Source organism: Athene noctua, chromosome 2 (genome assembly GCF_965140245.1).
Source record: "Athene noctua chromosome 2, bAthNoc1.hap1.1, whole genome shotgun sequence".
NCBI lineage: Eukaryota > Metazoa > Chordata > Aves > Strigiformes > Strigidae > Athene > Athene noctua.
This window is the reverse complement of record NC_134038.1, coordinates 3,635,241-3,652,947: the sequence shown is the minus strand read 5'-3', so window position 1 is coordinate 3,652,947 and position 17,707 is coordinate 3,635,241. Positions and strand designations below refer to the sequence as shown.

Here is a 17,707-nt window from a genome sequence, read left to right as displayed (position 1 = left end):
TTTAGTTGTCCTGGATAAGTGTCATCGTTTGTAACACCATCCTGCTAACCAAAACATTTCTATTGGATTATAGTGACAATAGTGGTATTCCTCTCCTCCAGCCTCACCCTGTCACGCAGTGGCAGTGCCCAGTCCAGCACTCCTCAGAAAATGTTGACTTTCTCAGTACGAAATGTGAGCCCTTCCACCCTGACTTACTCTAAATATGCCTGGTAGGTCTCATGAGTAACGTACCTACACAAAGAGATGTCAGAAAAATGTACAGATTGTTCAGGAACGTAAATTTTGACTGAACGAGTGATGAATAAAATGCAAAGCAACATCCTCAGATTTTGGGCAAAGAATATTATAATCATTCAGTGGTGTTTGCGAAACATGTCAGGCTCTGTCAGGAAGAAAGGTTATAAATAAATGTGAGGTAGATACTTTAATAATGCTATTTCATATACAGGTAGTAATGAACTTTAATTATTTCTTTGGGTTTCTTTCTTCTTTTACTGTGGCAGATGAGTCAAGCCCAGATGTGTAATGAAACTGATACTGGCATCACAGCATTTTTTTCAGAGGTGGCTGAAAGAGCTCTACAGATCAGCTGTTAAGTCATTTCTTCTCCTGTGGGATTTCCTTCACGCATCTCACCCAGAATTTAATTCCCCCACATATGGCATGAGTGAATCATAGTGCAAGGAATTTTCCTGATGGAAAAGATTTTGCAGACAAGTGGTCTTCTCACATCGTTTGTCCTGAAACGAAGCCAAAGTCATCTTTATCATAGTCAGTGGAGCAATCTGCCAAGAGGAACCAGTTGCCATGGTATGTAAGGAAGTTCGTGTATAACTTTGCATTCAGAAAATGCTAATTTAGAGCTTATAAGTAACTTTATCACTAAATATTTGCACCAGGGAACAAGGGGATTGATTTGTTTCCTGCTGTGGTGTTGGGAATTAACAGGAAAGCTCAGAGATGTTAAATGTAATGATGTTGGATAAATATGAAATACCTCACTCATTCCTTGGCTCTGGAGTAGAAACTCAGGGAAATGAACGGAGCAATGTGCCACATCACTCTTTTTGCAAAATGTCTTCCTGTCAATGTCTACATTCCTTCCATGAAGAAGTTACATGAGATGAATCTCACTGAAATACTTTCATTCTCCCTTCCATCTTTCCTGCTCTGTAAGCAAGGCCCATGACAGCACAACCCTACTGAAAGCAACAGGATCGATCCTCAGATCCCCACACCATGAAGACACCATGGCCCAGTTCCTCTACTCATATCGACAGGAGCTTTCAAACTCACTGAAGGGCTACCCTAAAGTATCTGATTTAACTGGTCAGGTTTACTCCGAATCACATACCTAATACTGCAGCGTTGAACAAGGGATAAACAAACCCATAACACACATAAATGCTGCCGACTCATGTCAAAAGTCCTTGCATTTGACAGTTAATCAACCTATTCCTCTTTGTACACTCCTCCAGAGCCACCAATCTCCATTTCCTTCCGAGCATTATGAAAAACAAAACAAACACACCATGCACACAACCCCCAAGACAAAACAAACTCATGTCATGGGCTACTCTGGGAACTCTTTCTGTTTACAACAGTGACAAAGGCAAATCTGCCGAGCTCAGTATAACTTGCTGCACGACCCACAATCTCCATCCTACCTCTGCCTTTTCTGTAAAATAAAGATGGGATCTTCACCCTATAAAGTTGAAACGTCTTAGTTTCCAAAGTGCTTGAGATTTGCAGGGACATCTACTAAAATTCAGCACTGGATAGTTTTCCAACTCATCTCCCTCTAGTTCATATCAAGTCTTATATACAAGCACCTATTCATAAACAAAGAAGTCTAAAAAAGCATTACTAAAAAAACCCTACAAACCTCCATACCACATTTCTTTAAACTTGTCCTTTTTTTGGTGGTCAATTTATCTTCTGTAACATTTTCCAGCCTCTTACACCTGGAAGGGGAAGAAGCACCACTGGCGAGCTGTGAGGAGAAGGGAATAGTCAAGAAGGCAAAAGGGATGTTGTGTGAACTCAGGTCTCTACAGGGGGACAGTGCTTGTAGGCTTGGAAGCAACAAGCAGTGTTAGGAGGAGAAAAATGTTTCGTGATGTTGGATATCATCAAGTTCAGAATAAAATGCATCTCAAAATAAGCAGGATTTGTGTAGGAAAAGAACAGAGATGACTACCCACAGGCAAAGAATGCACATTTGTAAAATGAGAGGTATGAGGGACAAAACAAAGAAAAACAAAACTGCAGATCCCAAACTCAACATTTTTAAACAACAACAAAAAATATGGTTCTCTCTAAAGAAAAACTACTTTTCCCCTCTACTTCTCCGCAAAACCCTCACTCATGCCCCACTTTTTCCCAGCCTGGGACTGTCTGGCAGCTCTGACCAGGCAGGCAGGCAGGCGTCCAACATGTGAACGTCACTTGGCATCACCATTACCTGTACTAGCACAGATGATCTGAGGTTTCTTTATAATGTCAATCATTTTGAACTTGTTAAACCCTTATATAGCGGGTTAGCACTACCCCATGCTGCACCCAGTGATATGTCACCATGCCTCTCTCTCCCATTTGTTAGACTCACACTCATGGCCCTGACAGACTCTACTGGAGCCTAACTAAGATGCACTGATGGGCAAGGCCTACTCTCACCTTTAGGGCGCCCAAATGATGTGAACGGTGGAGAGGGAGGACCTGCACAGTCTTATGAACTCCACCACAGATGAGCACCAGACTAGCTGAGATTAAAACTGCCAAACCCCCTGGTGCTTCCAAGCAGATGAGACCTAAAGCTAAAATTACTCCTCCTTAGGAACCTGAAAAATTATATATATATACACACAAATGCATTAATATTTATTAATTTCAACCCCATTTAATATGTATATTCTACCTGGAAGAGAGAACATCTAGCAGGTGGTTACTCACTGCACTTTTCCAACATCTAGTAAGCAGGGACTGTGTCGTCAATAGGAGCATAAAACATCCTATTCCACGCCTACTCTGGACAGATTTTATCCTCATCTCAATGATATTAATTGACAGAAAGCATCCATGGTTCATCAAGCCTTCTCTACTGAGTGCTATAAAACAAGGCTCCTGTATCCAGCTGAGTCCTATGCCAGCAGATGGCACTCCAAAGTGTGCAGCATCCACAGCTTCCCTCGCCCCATCCCCAGAAATTGCTGGAAAAGGTGGTGTTTTTCTTTTTGTGCCCAGCTCTTCACCGGTGCTTTTAATCATGCTTGAATACAGGGGTCAACGAAGTAGCTCGCACAACACGACCATAAAACTTCCCAGTCCCCAGCTTCCAGAAGAGGTCAGTATGTCCTGCTGCACACAAAAGCCACATTCCCACTCTCTTTCCTTAAATCACCTAATCAATCACAAACCTTGGGGCACAGAAAGGGAGAAAACACCTTCCTCACTCACCAGAAATTGATTGTGCTTGCAAGCAGATACTTTAATTGCTTATTTTTGTTTGCTGTTTTTTGGGGTTTTTTTTTTAGAGCAATGATCTCTGTTTCACAGCATGCCACGACTAATCTCTTCATGCAAACTTACACCTCACACTTTCCTGGAGAAAAGGGAATGTGAGGGAAGGGAAGGCAAAATCCTTCTTAAAGCAAGGAGCAATGCAGATCAAGTGTAATATTGAGTTAAGGTTCTAGGATCCATCTCAATAGTTTTATTTCATACAGGAGCTTAAAGTCAGAGCAAAGGTAGAAAATAAAATACTGAAGTTTTTCATTTTAGCCAAGGGAGGGATGCAAACCACAACTCACAACAGCTCCAGGGCTTGCAGAGATTGGAAGCAAGATCTTCAGCTTTGCCCTATGGCAAACTAAGCACATGGAAATGAGCCTTTCTTGTCCTACTTCCAGACAGAATCATCAAGGTTGGAAAAGACCTTGAAGATCCTCGAGTCCAACCATTAACCTCACACTGACCATTCCCACTCCCCCAGATCCCTCAGCGCTGGCTCAGCCCGACTCTTCAACCCCTCCAGGGATCCCGGGGACTCCCCCCTGCCCTGGGCAGCCCATTCCAACGCCCAACAGCCCCTTCTGCACAGAAATCCTTCCTCAGAGCCAGCCTGACCCTGCCCTGGGCAGCTTGAGGCCATTCCCTCGGGGCCTGGCGCTGGCTCCTTGGCTCCAGAGACTCATCCCCCCTCTCTGCCCCCTCCTGGCAGGGAGTTGCAGAGGGCCAGGAGGTCTCCCCTCAGCCTCCTCTTCTCCAGACTGAACCCCCCCAGTTCCCCCAGCCGCTCCCCAGCAGACCTGTGCTCCAGACCCTGCCCCAGCTCCGTTGCCCTTCTCTGGCCACGCTCGAGTCATTCAATGGCCTTTTTGGGGTGAGGGGCCCAGAACTGAACCCACTTATCAAAGTGCGTCCTCACCAGTGCATTTGATGCAAGGATTGTCGAGCAACCAACTGTCTAACGCTCATCCCAGTCTACCGCATGGTAACGCAGCTTTAATTAAAGTGGGATTAATGAAGGCGACACTGCAAAACACTACTGTGTTTTACTGCAGGGGAAACTGTACGATGCATTCGTGTCATCTTGTTGCTGAACTGACAAATTGCCCGTTCGAACACTCGCAAGAGGAGAATACCCGTGATAAGTTGGCTGCATCACTTCCCCCAGGATTCATCCACAGTTTACAGGCATGAAGAGGCACATGGGCGATGCTAAGCAGGTACCAGCCGTGCAATGTTGATTTGCTCCTGACAGCAGCAGTGATGAGTAATGCTCATGGCTCAGCCTTTTTATTCATAGAAATCACAGAATATCTCAAGTTGGAGGGTACCTGTAAGGATCATCGAATCCAACTCCCATTTCACTCCCATCTATGCATATCAGAGCATGTCCTGGCAATTTTTGGCAGGGTTTTCCCATGTTACATGTTGTGGATCACCACTTCCTTTCAGATTCGGGGCAGTCAGACATAACTGAGGAAGTCTTTTAAACTTAAGAGAATTATTTGCTACACAGGCACCTTCTTAAATTGAGAACTTTGTGAGAGTTATAAGGCAGAAACACCATCTGTGTTTAGGTGAACACATTTATCTTATTTATCACACAGACTATTGCTATCAGCTCAGAAATAACTATTTGAGGCATCATCTGCAGCACATGCCTTATCTTACAGATCCTGGTGTACTTTATAAAGAAACCATATATAAATTACCCCTCTGATATATGCCCAGCTTTACGATCTAACTCCAAAGGTATTTTGAGCATCCTGTGTTATTATTAAAAGTGAAGATAAAACTCCATAACAAACTGAAACATCAGTGGAAGTTTAATTTGGAAAAATAAAACAAACTTGGATTACAGTTTTCTGAGCACCAGAACTAAGTATCGGAACAAAGAATCCAAATTATAAACCCAGTCCTGTGCTTCCTTGTGTTTGCAGTCAATCAGGAATAACTGTGATCAATTGATAGAGTCTGAGATAGCAAGTCTGTCTTACTATGACAGGTCAATTTTGAGGCTGGTATGTGCAATAGCTGGAGCATCACTCAGCATTTCACGGATGATCTACAGTTTAGGGGAGGTAACAGCACTGCCCTCTACATAGGAGTGAAAGGGGTTAAATATATTTGAATTATATGGTGGATATAACATTGGCTATTGAGACCCTGAAAACAAACCAGATGGAGTCCTAGAAACGTCACTAAATATTACTTTTGCCTTCACCCTGGTGAATCAAGGGTTAACCTATTTCTAAATGCATTTTTTTCATGGGAAAATACCATTGCCGTTCACATTTAATCATGTGATAAATGCAGCCATCAAAGTGGGTTTAGAAGAATACAATTTCCTTCCTTTCAATAATCCATCTCCACAGGGGGGTTTAAATGTATTAAATAACACTGCATTCACTTTGGAGCAAGGTGACACACTCAGTAAGGTTTCACATTTGTTTCTCCAGTTGCTGCGTGATCTTTGCCAGAGCAAAAGTCAATTTAGACTCTTGCAACGCAACTGCTGCAAGATGAGATTGAAGGAGGGGAGGTGCGTGAGGTCGCACGAGCATCCCCATCACACCAGCAGAAACCACTTCCACTTGCAGTGGGCAAAACCACTCACTACCTCATCAGGCTCCTGTACAGGAAAAAAAACAAAACAAAACAAAACAACAAAACAAAACAAAACAAAACAAAACAACAAAACAAAACAAAACAAAACAAAACCAAAAAACCCAAAACACAATATATAGGGGAGAAAAACCCGTAGAGTGAACAAAATAGCAGTTTGCAGACTGATGTAGAGGTTTATTTTTTATAATTATGCTACTGCATCGTGGTAGACATACATGTCCTGCAGACACTGCCTACGTTTCATCAGGTCTGGGATCTTGGCCTGCATTTGCTCTCCTTTTACACAGCTGTCAGCAGAGTTCTGACAGTGCTGCCGAAGGTGACCCTTACTGCCCAGAAAAGCTGCATGCAAGGACAAAACTCTCTGACCAAGGGGAGTATCCATCCAACTGGCCAAAAGTGTCACTTTATAGTTACGTTTATACTTTTAGATTTGTATTTATGTTTATGCTTATATTTACACTTATATTTATGTAGATATACAGATATGTCTACAGATACACACATCCATGTCAGCAGTGCTGACTGGGACGAGGCAGCAATGTGCTGCCCACATTCACCGTGCGAAAAGCAGTGCTCATCAGAAAACGGGAGCCAGCACTCCCTGAAACCACGGCCAGATCTGATGCAACAGGTGAGAAAGGCTTCTCCCATCTTCACAGACACAGAGATCCCCTCCTTGAACAACCCTGATTTGGCATGAAGACATGGGTATTTGCAACGCCCTTTAAATGGGACAGCTCAGAGGAGAGAGATGCACTGCAACTACGCAGGCAATTATCACAAGAAATAGGAAAAAATATTTGCAGAGCTGTCACTAGCTATGGAAAAATAATAATGGGGATAGCAGTTGAGTTACGTTATCTGTCCAAGCCTCTGGGCACAATATAGATTTGCTCTCTGCAGAAGCACTCTCTCCTATTAACAAGGCACATTCATGCCAGAGTTTCATCCTCTGACCTCACAGAATCAGCTAGGTTGGAAAGGACCTTGAAGATCATCCAGTCCAACCATTATCCCAGCACTGACCGTTCCCAACTCCCCCAGATCCCTCAGCGCTGGCTCAGCCCGACTCTTCAACCCCTCCAGGGATCCCGGGGACTCCCCCCCTGCCCTGGGCAGCCCATTCCAACGCCCAACAGCCCCTTCTGCACAGAAATCCTTCCTCAGAGCCAGCCTGACCCTGCCCTGGGCAGCTTGAGGCCATTCCCTCGGGGCCTGGCGCTGGCTCCTTGGCTCCAGAGACTCATCCCCCCTCTCTGCCCCCTCCTGGCAGGGAGTTGCAGAGGGCCAGGAGGTCTCCCCTCAGCCTCCTCTTCTCCAGACTGAACCCCCCCAGTTCCCCCAGCCGCTCCCCAGCAGACCTGTGCTCCAGACCCTGCCCCAGCTCCGTTGCCCTTCTCTGGCCACGCTCGAGTCATTCGATGTCCCTCTGTGCAACCCCAGTATCACCATTCCCCAGGCACAGCCCTCCCAGCAGGGTCCTCACTGGTGTGGCATGGGGGAAAATGGTCCCAGGATTTGGGAGCATAAAAGCAAGTGCTTGCAGAGCTGGGTGGCGAGGCTGGCTCATTCCAGACAAAACAACCCTTCGGTTTGTGAGACAGCTCCGGCAGTGACTCAGAGCTGGGGAAGAGGAGAGTGGCACCAGCGCGGTGTGCGAAGCCAGCGAGCTGCTGTGGAGGAGGCTTCATACAAAAGAAACCGTTCCCCTGCCTTCATCCTCTGCCCACATAAGAGCCTCTGTCCTTTCCCCCTCAAACAAAAGGGAAAGTAACAAAAGAAAAAAAACCCAAAGAAACAAACAAACAAAAATCCCTCAACCAATCAGAAAACTCAGCTAATGTATAGAAAATTCTTTGCTTGGGTGCTGATACAGGCAGCTGCATTTTGTAGCTACATCAGTGGACACGGGCAAGTAAAGTGGGCTTACCCCATGGCAGGGCACTCGATAGGGGATTGCTGAGGAAAATCCACAATGCTGAAGCTGTTTGGGCAGTTTAGGAAATGGCAAGTTCCCCCCAAACATGGTTAGACAGATTTGGTCTTTATATAGATTTTGTCTTTTCTTATTTTTCTCCTTTAGCAGAATAAGGGGCTATAAGTTATTGGAAGCTCAGACCTCTAGCCTTTGCAAATCACCTCCTTTAAATGTATGGTAGGATTCTGGGGGTTTTCTGCGTGTTTTTATATGCAACACTGAAGCCCCAAGCCCTCTTGTTGCCCCATAAAACCTGCGTGCAGCCACAAGCAGCACGAGGAATACAGGTGTTTTCCCAAGGGCTGCAGTGAGGTTTTATTGTCCTTAAGGATGGAAGATTCTTCATTTTAACTCTTACAGTTGCAAAGTGCTGCATCCCTGACACATCAGAAAGGGAGTTTAGTGGTTAGTTGGTGAAGTACTGTGACTATAAAGCCCATGGGCAATTTTTTTTCAAGATCATGAGCATGCTGAGCAGAAAAGAGCTTTCTCTCTCAGACCCACTGGAAGCAGTGCAGGGACCATTCAGAACAGATTGCACCTCCCTTGGGAATATAGGGAGCAAATAAAGAAAATCAGGTATGAATCTATTTCCCTACCCTAAACAAGCATAAAAAGAAAAAAAAAAAGAAAAGAAAAAAAAAAAAGAAAGAAAATTGTTTTAGGAAAATTGCTTTAATGACCGCCTTACAAAACAAACAAAAGCCCACACAAATAAAGTCAAGAAAAAAAAATAGCCGTGTGATTTAAATGCTCCATATTGACAGCCCTAGGAACAGAGGAGTGGGTTGATTAGAATATGGCTTTTAATGGATGCACAGTCATTTAAAACAAAGTTGACATTATTGAAATAACACTTTTTTTCAGATGTAGCTGCATACCAAATGACCTTGAAAAGACACAACAATTACTACTACACATGCAAGATACATTATCACCAAAGCTAAGGCTTGATTTCTTAAGATACACCAGCCAGACTGGAACATTAGGAACTGGGATGAGTTCTAAGATAAGATGTTAGAGTCAATAAGATAAATGAGTAAATAAAAAGCTTCATTTGCCGGGGCAAAAGCTGTATTTTGATTGTGAGAAATTCAATTTTGCATTTCAGAAAAATACACCCCACAACCTCTCCCAAATGTTGAAGCCGGTTTCAAATTAAGCTGTGGTGTTCCAGCACGAAGAGCACCTACTGTCTTAAAAACTCATCGTTAATTATCGTTCAAAATAGACTGTTGGCGTTTGCTAAGCCTGTGAGATCCTCATGGTGGCACAATCTAATAGCTGTGCTCGTACAGCATCTACCATGATACACACCCCGTAAAAATAGAAGCCCAAATAACTAGAGTCATTACACACACACATACATATATGCGGTTTATGCAGATATTACTGCCAAAAAATTATTCTCCCATAAAGACAAGGATTGGATCTTGCTGTCCCAAAATGAGAATTTTACTCTAATCACATAAAAAGAACAACTTCAAAAATGCAGGAAGAAAGAGAGAAATGATGCTTCATGTGAGAAGGAAGTCCATTTAAAGCATGAATAAATTGATGCTGTCAGAAGAAAAAAGCTTGTATATGCAAATAGAGGTTTATTACCCGTTTTTGTCCTCCCAAGAAACATAATTTACTAACCTTTGAGAGATGGGTCAAGTGGGCTTTACAGGATAAGAAACAAAGGCATCTCTTTTGGCAACTGCCATGTTCCAGAGCAGCAATTATCCTTCCCTCTTCCCGTGAGCAGCAGGAAATGAAGAGGGGTGCCATTACACTATGACAATTACTGTAATTTTAATTTCTAAAAATTGCCAGGAAAGTTTCCTCTAAAAAAAAAAAAAAAAAAAAAAAAAAAAAAAAAAAAAAGTCTGCTCGGATTTTTGGTATGATTTTAGTTTAAAACTCATTCCTCAGCTAAAACAGAGCTGTGCTTCCCCTGCTCCCACTCCCTTTGGGGAACCACCCACAAAGTCTGCATGGTGAGAAAGCCCACTTCCCTCCTCATTAGCTGATAGAATGGATAAGTGTGGTCAATGAGGATCCAGGCAAGATGGAGGTGGCCCAAAGACGGGTTGCAGATGCCATAAGAATGCAGAAAATGGGCTGCCCCTGCTAGGCACTGCCTAGCCCAGTCTGCTACTGGGTTTAATATCTCTTGAACTTACTCAGTCTTGAGCTCAATAACATATTCTTTCTATGGGAATTAGATGGTGTTAGATGCACAATAATTAAAAAGAAGGATTCATCTCCCATGCTCAGAGAGATTATTGGCTGTTTTGTGGATTTTCCGCAGGCCATCATTTATTTTTTTTAATATTATGGATAATTTATTCTGTGCTACGAGAACATTATTATATTTTATTATCCGCAACTGTTGCACTGTGGGATGGACTTTGCCCAAGAGTACAGGTCTACCCAGCTGTCCAACCTCTACCGCTGACCACATTGTCCCAGCACTGCTATGAGGGACACCTGAAATACTCCCTCTCCTACAGCAGACTTTGCCTGGAAGGAGAAACAGCTGCTTTGCTCCAAGGTCTGTCTGTGCAGGGGCAGATGGTAGGATTTGAGGCTCACATGCCTCATACAGGGCATAGTTGGTGACCGTACCACCCAATACGGACCATCTCCGCTGCATGCTGCAACAGCAGTTCTCATAAATGGAAAACTGCTTTCCAGGATTCCCCTGTGCACTCCCTTAATGAGACTTCTGAGGCCTCATTTTAGCCACTGGGTGAATATTTTAAATTGTTTTCACAGATTCAAGGGAAAGGCCTTTTTTTTTTTTTTTTTTTTTTTTTTTAAATAGTTGCCACAATTCACATCCAACGATGATCATTTAGCGTAGTAAAGAATTGTGTCTTTCAATATATGCAGTAACACACCTATACCCCTACATCGATTTGTCTACACACAAATACATTCCTACAAACACATATTTGATTAAGAATTTATATGACTTTAGGCTTCAAGGAATTTTGGATCAATGCCTTTATTTTGCTTTTCTAAACAAATGAACTCAATTAAACATCACTTACAGCAAACCACAATGGGCGGTAGAATAATTTTCCCAAAGCTTCACTTTCTGATTTTTCCCTATTATGTGAGTCTAGGGAATCAATTAATTCCTAAAGGGAAATTATTAGAGTTTGCATTGCCAAACATCTTACCTTTCCCACCCACCTATGGAAGAGAAGAACTATAGTGGCACGCATACAGAAAAACTAACATTTATCAAACCTCTTACAATTTGCTGTAATAAATTAAAGTATAAATAAAATTTTAAAAGCCCTGCAGGCAAGCAGTATCTGAATCAAGACTGGATCTGCACCAAGTCAAGAAGTTCACTATACAGTCTCACAAGACCCATAAATCAGGTGCCGTGAACATATGTGTTTTGGATTAATGTATAGGGTGTTAACTTTAATGCCTTAATATATGCACAGAGCGGTCAGGTTACAGTTGCTCTGGGAACTGTAATTTTGCACGTCCTGACCAATCTGCAGCTGGAAAAAATAATAATAAGTAAAAAACAATCACACCACTGCATTCCCTTCAGCAGGTTTCATATATTAATTTCTCTCTTTTTGTACTTGAAGGGGAAAGAAGACGTGTGAAGCTGCAAAAGTATAGAAAAACTAAATGAGATGTGAATTAACTTTCACCTTTTTCGAGCCGTTTGCATGAAACCTCATGTGTCCCAGACTGAGCGTGTGTCACTGCATGAAAATGATGTGCTTCTGGGTGTGATCAAGGTAATTTCTGAGTCAGAAGCATCTCACCAAGGACATACTAGAACCCCCTTCTTTTTCCTAATGCACCAAAGCCAACCACTAGCATTCACTTGCAAGTGACAGCTACAAGGAGAAACAATCTGCAGCTAATCCAGTTTAACACAATTTCTGCTGATGCTGCCTGATGCACACCAAATTGTTACTGCTACAGTCTTCTAACGGTTGGATTCTTATCTGCTTTAAGGCAAAGGGGTTTGTCTCTGTCCCATTCTTCCTTTATTTCCAACCCCACTATCACTTGCCTCCAGGATTTGAGTATTTTTATCCAACACCTTGTTTTTCCCACTATTAAAACTCTGCTCACTTCCAGAAAAAAGGTTGGTTTCAGAGTCATCAGCCATTTTCAATATACCAAAAAAAAAAAAAAAGTTGATTGCATCCATGCTTACTCCAGGTGCAGGGATGCACAACAGCTATGCAATAATTAGCCCTCTTCATCCTATTAGCACAATACCGACGTTCAATACAGATCACCAGTTGGTGGACAAAAATAAGCTATAACATTTCTATAAATGCACAGCTCAAAAGCAACAGCTGTGCACAATCACTCCTACGGTGGCAGTGGGAATTCTCAATAGGGGTAATGGAAAGTATTAAGCCCTTTTGCATGCAAAGGCCTTAGTTTCATTGGCACTACCACCTAAACCCAACTAATTGACAAGATTTGATGCAGAATTCTAATTTCTTACAACCTAGCTAATATTAAATTTTTGGTCCACTGACTTGCCCTAATGGTAGGGTCTTTGGTGGCATCATTCTACCCTTCCTTACAGAGAACCATCAATGTTACAAAGAACAACTATTCCTTATTTACGTGTTAAAGAGGATATAAAAAAACCATGTGGCACAACAAGCTAGGGAATGAAGATTCCTTAGGAAAGCAGAAAATCTGCTGACTGTCCCTTAAAAGACAAGATCATCAAGAATATCAGAAATAATCACAGAAATTAGGCACGGAGTTCCGCTTTTTGGTGGCATGGTATCAGTTGCAAATACCTAAAACTTTTTTTTAGTGTGTAGGACTTGAAAGGCCAACCTAATCTCTGCTGGACTCTTACTGCAGCTAACTGATCTCCTGGCATCAAACCTCACATCGAAATCTGGGGAGATTTCTTATACACGTACACACGCTTATTACATCTATAGTATTGTGCGTTTCTATTTACATATATAGTAATTTGCATTACTATTTGTGCAAGACTACACATATATGCATATATATACACATACATATTTTTACACTCTTAATTATGTTACCTACATGCACAGGCACACATACATTTAATTATATTTTAGATATAAATACACATGCACGTACACATGAAACTAAATATATGCATAAAACTATCAGGTATATACTCTGATTACATATAGTATTTATTCATTGATAAAGTTCCTAATATGGGTAAAAAGGGAAAAAAAAACCCTCCTCTCACTTCTTTCTATGAGATTGCACTTGGAGTGTGATTGCACTGAGGCTACAAGACCAGCTCTGAGGGAAGGGGGTACAGGACTGCTCCTTGATATATTTCAGGGTAGACAAAAGTCCCATCAAGAATGGAAAAACAGCCCCAGGAGAACAGAAAAACAGAGAATAATTAAACAGGTGTTACATAGGTCTTGTTTTCCTGGGTCTTGTATCTTCCACCTCCAGAGATGTCACACATCTCGATTTGAAAACCACTTCACTGGCTTCGATGGAGGTTGTGGGGTAAGCGCCATGCTCTTCAGCATCGTTAGTGCCATTAGAAAACAGCCCCTTTTTAGCAATGTACTTACTGTCAGTCACAGAGACACATACCAACTTACCTGTTTGGTACTTCTCTGCCCAGTAGGAAGCAACGCTTTGGATTTCTCTGCTATTTTCTGTAAAAATAATAAAAAAAAAAAAAAATAAATAAATAAAAACCACAGGGAAAATGGCTGAGAAAACAGAGTCCAAATGTAGGGAAGGAATCATAGGAAGCTATTTCTTCTGCTTTTTAAAGAAAAGGACATAGAGAAAACTCTCATTATTTCAAAAAAGAGAGGGAGTATAACCACATTGAAAAGTTTGGTCTTGCAGGAATTAAGCCTTCAAAGCTTCCAGAATGACAAGGTTATCAAAACCGAAACACACATTTAAGAAATGACAGCTAGGACGTGGATAAGTAGCAATTTACCACTCAGATTGGTTTTCTGACGCAACCGGGCATTCACAACTGCAGTGGCTAATTTTGGCACTTCTGAATTGATGACAGTTTTGTTTTTTTTTTTTTTTTTTTAAAAAAAAAAAAAAAAAAAGAAACAACAAACCTACATGTTACAGTTCAGCTGGATTGTACTCATGAACATTAAAAGAAAAAATCATTTTAAAAGTGTGTGTATATATGGGGGTGGAGCCCTGTACCTGAATCCTTCCAACTTCTCATTTAAGGGATAAACTAATTTCATTTAAAGACCCCACACTTAGGACTCTAAATAGGAGAGAGAAATAATTAAAAATATGAGATAGCACTAGAGATAGTGCCATGATATTACATACTGTCGAAGTGCAATTCTGTGTGCTTCTATTTATTTATTTTTAAACCATGGGCAGAAAGCGTTGGGAAATTAAATCAGTACAGGGTGTTTCTAATAGAGATACATTATTAAGTGCGTGCTGCCAGACAAATTTCATTACACCTGTATAATTAGAATAGATTCTCCTCATGTGTGGCAGGCATGGGTCAAACCCACAGTAGTAGTATAAGAAAGCAACCAGAGTTTGTCCACGTTGTATTTCAATTAAGCCAGATAGATGTTCAACTTGTTACTGCAGGGGAGAGAAGCAGTTTGAGGATGGTAAATTTGAATCATTACTACAGTGTTTAAAAGCAAAGCAAATCTGCTCATCAGGAGAGCCTCCCCAGGGTAAAGCGGGAGAGTAAGAAGCAAATGAAGGAGCTGGAGTTCAGGTTTTGTTTGTTTTATTAAACAGCTTGATCTAGGTGACAGGTCCAGCCCACAAGATGCGTTTGGAAAGCTTCTGGCAAAGACATATAAGACAGCAGAGCTATAAAACGGGTTAACATTTAAATTAGCAGTACTGCCCACACATTTTCTGCCAGCAGAAAAGGTGAAAGGGGCACTGTGCAATCACTACTTCTTCTCCCTTGACAGTGGAGACACACCAAAATAATTTCATGGCTAAGGCAGGGGTAGCATTGAAGGTCCTACCAGATACACAGCTGGCAAAAGCACTCTTTTTTTTTTTTTCTTTTTCCATTGCTGCTGAATTGTTCTGCAGTTGCATGTGTGTGCGTATTCCAATACAATGACACATCACTTGACTGATGAAGTCACAAAAGAGGGAGGACACTACACATGAGCAGCTCCGTGGAGATGTTCCACACTCCTGGGAGCCGCACTTGCTCACACTTAATGTGTTCCCAAATTCGCGTAGGGAAGAGCAGAAGCAAGAGGGAGCCTTACCTTCTGCACAGCCCCGTATCTCTGGATAGCATCAGACAGCTGGTTCTTCAGCCTGTCCAGCTGAAGTCGCTCTTGCTGTTTTGGAAAAACAGAGGCCTGGTTAGCAGATCTGCAGAGGTAAATCAAGTAGAAGACTCTGTGTGTGACCATGGGAAACAGTTCTGTTGGGAGACTCAAAGTGGGCAGAAACAGTATTCTAAAAATTCAGTTTCACTGGGGCTGCCACGATGCTACACAGTTTTATTTTAGGGAGGGAACACAAGATGCTTTGGTCTTTCAGGCCAAAGCAGTTAAAAAAATAATCACCTTGGATATTCAAGATAGCACTGAAGTCATGACTACTGCGTGATCTACTCTGAGCCAGACACCTTCTGTGGCAGGGATATATAGTGGGACATTCTGCTGTCCTGCTTATTGAGTGAAGGGGATGTCACTCCAATACCAGTTCTTAAAGAAACACAAGGAAATTAATACCTTACTGCCATCAAAAGAGCAGCATGTAGCATGGTATCTCGCTTCGACTTACTAAAATCCAGCCTCAGATTATCTGCTGGAGATGACAGCACAAGGGATCCATCTACAAAAGGTCCTTTATTTGGATGATACCCCGTGACAGAGTTCATCACCTCATGTGATGGCAATGGGCAATTTACTGGACTTTAGACATCTATCAGCCACAGCAACCTTCCTTCTGCCTGGCCTCGGGTCCGATTGTCAGAAAACAACTTATCTCCATATTTTCCAAAACATGGACCAAATATCACCGTTTTTCTAACTGGAGCTTGGCCCTGCAAGATACCAATCTACGTTTTGAACAGACGTGTTCTCAGAAAGAATACCCCAGCCTAGCCTGACGTTAACTATCCAACATGCTGGAAAGGTGCCGATTTCAAATGGAGTGGCCAAACCCAGTGTCAGGCAATAGAAGATCTCCTGGAATTCTTCTATTCCCTGGATCTCAGATTTCAAGTGAGCAGGAGCTCAGGTGTCCAGGTTTTAGAGAGGGGAATGAACTACAAGAAAGTGGGGCATCACCTTAAAAACAAATTAGAAAAAACCCAATCTACACTGAAGCTACAAAACCAAAACGTTCACTTTACAGCAGCTTCAGCTGTTTCAGACAACTGCTTAATACAAAATTTTATAATGGACAGGATAAACATCTTTAATTTTTAATGGTAGTATTTTCATGCACAGAAGAATATCCCAGTCTTACAGTTCTTCATCCAAAGATTCAAAACCATTTTTAGAACAGGGCAAGTATCATTATTCCCATTTTACAGATAAAGGTCTATAAACCTTATGTTTGTTACACATGCGAAATAAGATTGCCACCCTGGAGAGCTGATCTAATGTCCAGCACTCATCCTGCAAAAACCTGGAATTCCAGATAGGCCTCTCTATTTAAGTCATAGAATCATAGAATTATAGAATCATTTAGGTTGGAAAAGACCCTTAAGATCATCACGTCCAACTATTACCCTAACACTGCCAAGTCCACCACTACACCACGTCCCTAAGCACCACATCTACACAATTTTTAAATACCTCCAGCAATGGTGTCTCAACCACTTCCCTGGGCAGCCTCTTCCAATGCTGGACAACTCTTTCAGTGAAGAAATTTTTCCTAATATCCAATTTAAACCTCCCCAGTCCTCTGAGGTTAGTTTGAAAGGAAGTCATGTGCTAATTTATGTCAGTCTCCTGCCTTGTATCACACTGATCCACTTCCATCAGTATCTTTGCTCCTGAAATACTATCAATTTGCTCAGTTGGGCATCCTGGATCCAATAGCTCCAACAGCACTTGGAGCTTCAAGGGAAGTCAAAAAACCTCCCACAGTACACCTTGTTGGCAGTACATAACTGGTGGAAAATAAAAAAGAAAGAAAAAAAATGTTTTCCATATATGCATACAGAGCAATACACAGAATAATGACTCAGAAAGGACTAACTATAAAGCTCCAAATTAATGGAAGGCTTTTCAAGCTGTGAGAAATTTTATGGGAGGAAGCTTGCAATGCTATCCACATCCCCAAGAGGGACTTACCGACCAGCAGCCAATACCCACCAGAACTATTTATTCTATATACGGGACAAGGGCTAGAGGCTTTATATCCAAATTTGTAGGTTTAATTACTTAAACTGCACACTATTAGAAAAGAAGAGTTAAAAAAAATAAAATCTGTTAAATTAATTGACCAGGGAGCAGAAAAAGTTATTATGTGACGCTAATATAGAGCTGCAAGTTTATTCCTCGCATCACTGTAATTGTTCGCGTGTCTATTTCCTTCAGCTCTTAAATATTCTCCCTTTAACTTAGCAATTTTTCTCCCCAT

At 41.9% G+C, this 17,707-nt stretch overlaps 1 protein-coding gene across 14 annotated transcripts in view; it reads right to left on the bottom strand.

The window, feature by feature from the left end:
- Positions 1-17,707, bottom strand: part of TSNARE1 (t-SNARE domain containing 1) — a 533,649-nt gene that overhangs the window by 278,441 nt on the left and 237,501 nt on the right. For 13 of the 14 annotated variants that reach the window (XM_074898355.1, XM_074898350.1, XM_074898344.1 and 10 more), the window contains 2 exons: positions 15,370-15,444; positions 13,726-13,782 (listed from right to left, as the gene is read on the bottom strand). In XM_074898355.1, coding sequence (XP_074754456.1) covers positions 13,726-13,782; positions 15,370-15,444 — 132 coding nt within the window. Of the gene's footprint in view, positions 1-11,544; positions 11,553-13,725; positions 13,783-15,369; positions 15,445-17,707 lie in introns of all 14 variants that reach the window. The other variant, XM_074898357.1, reaches the window with a different exon arrangement.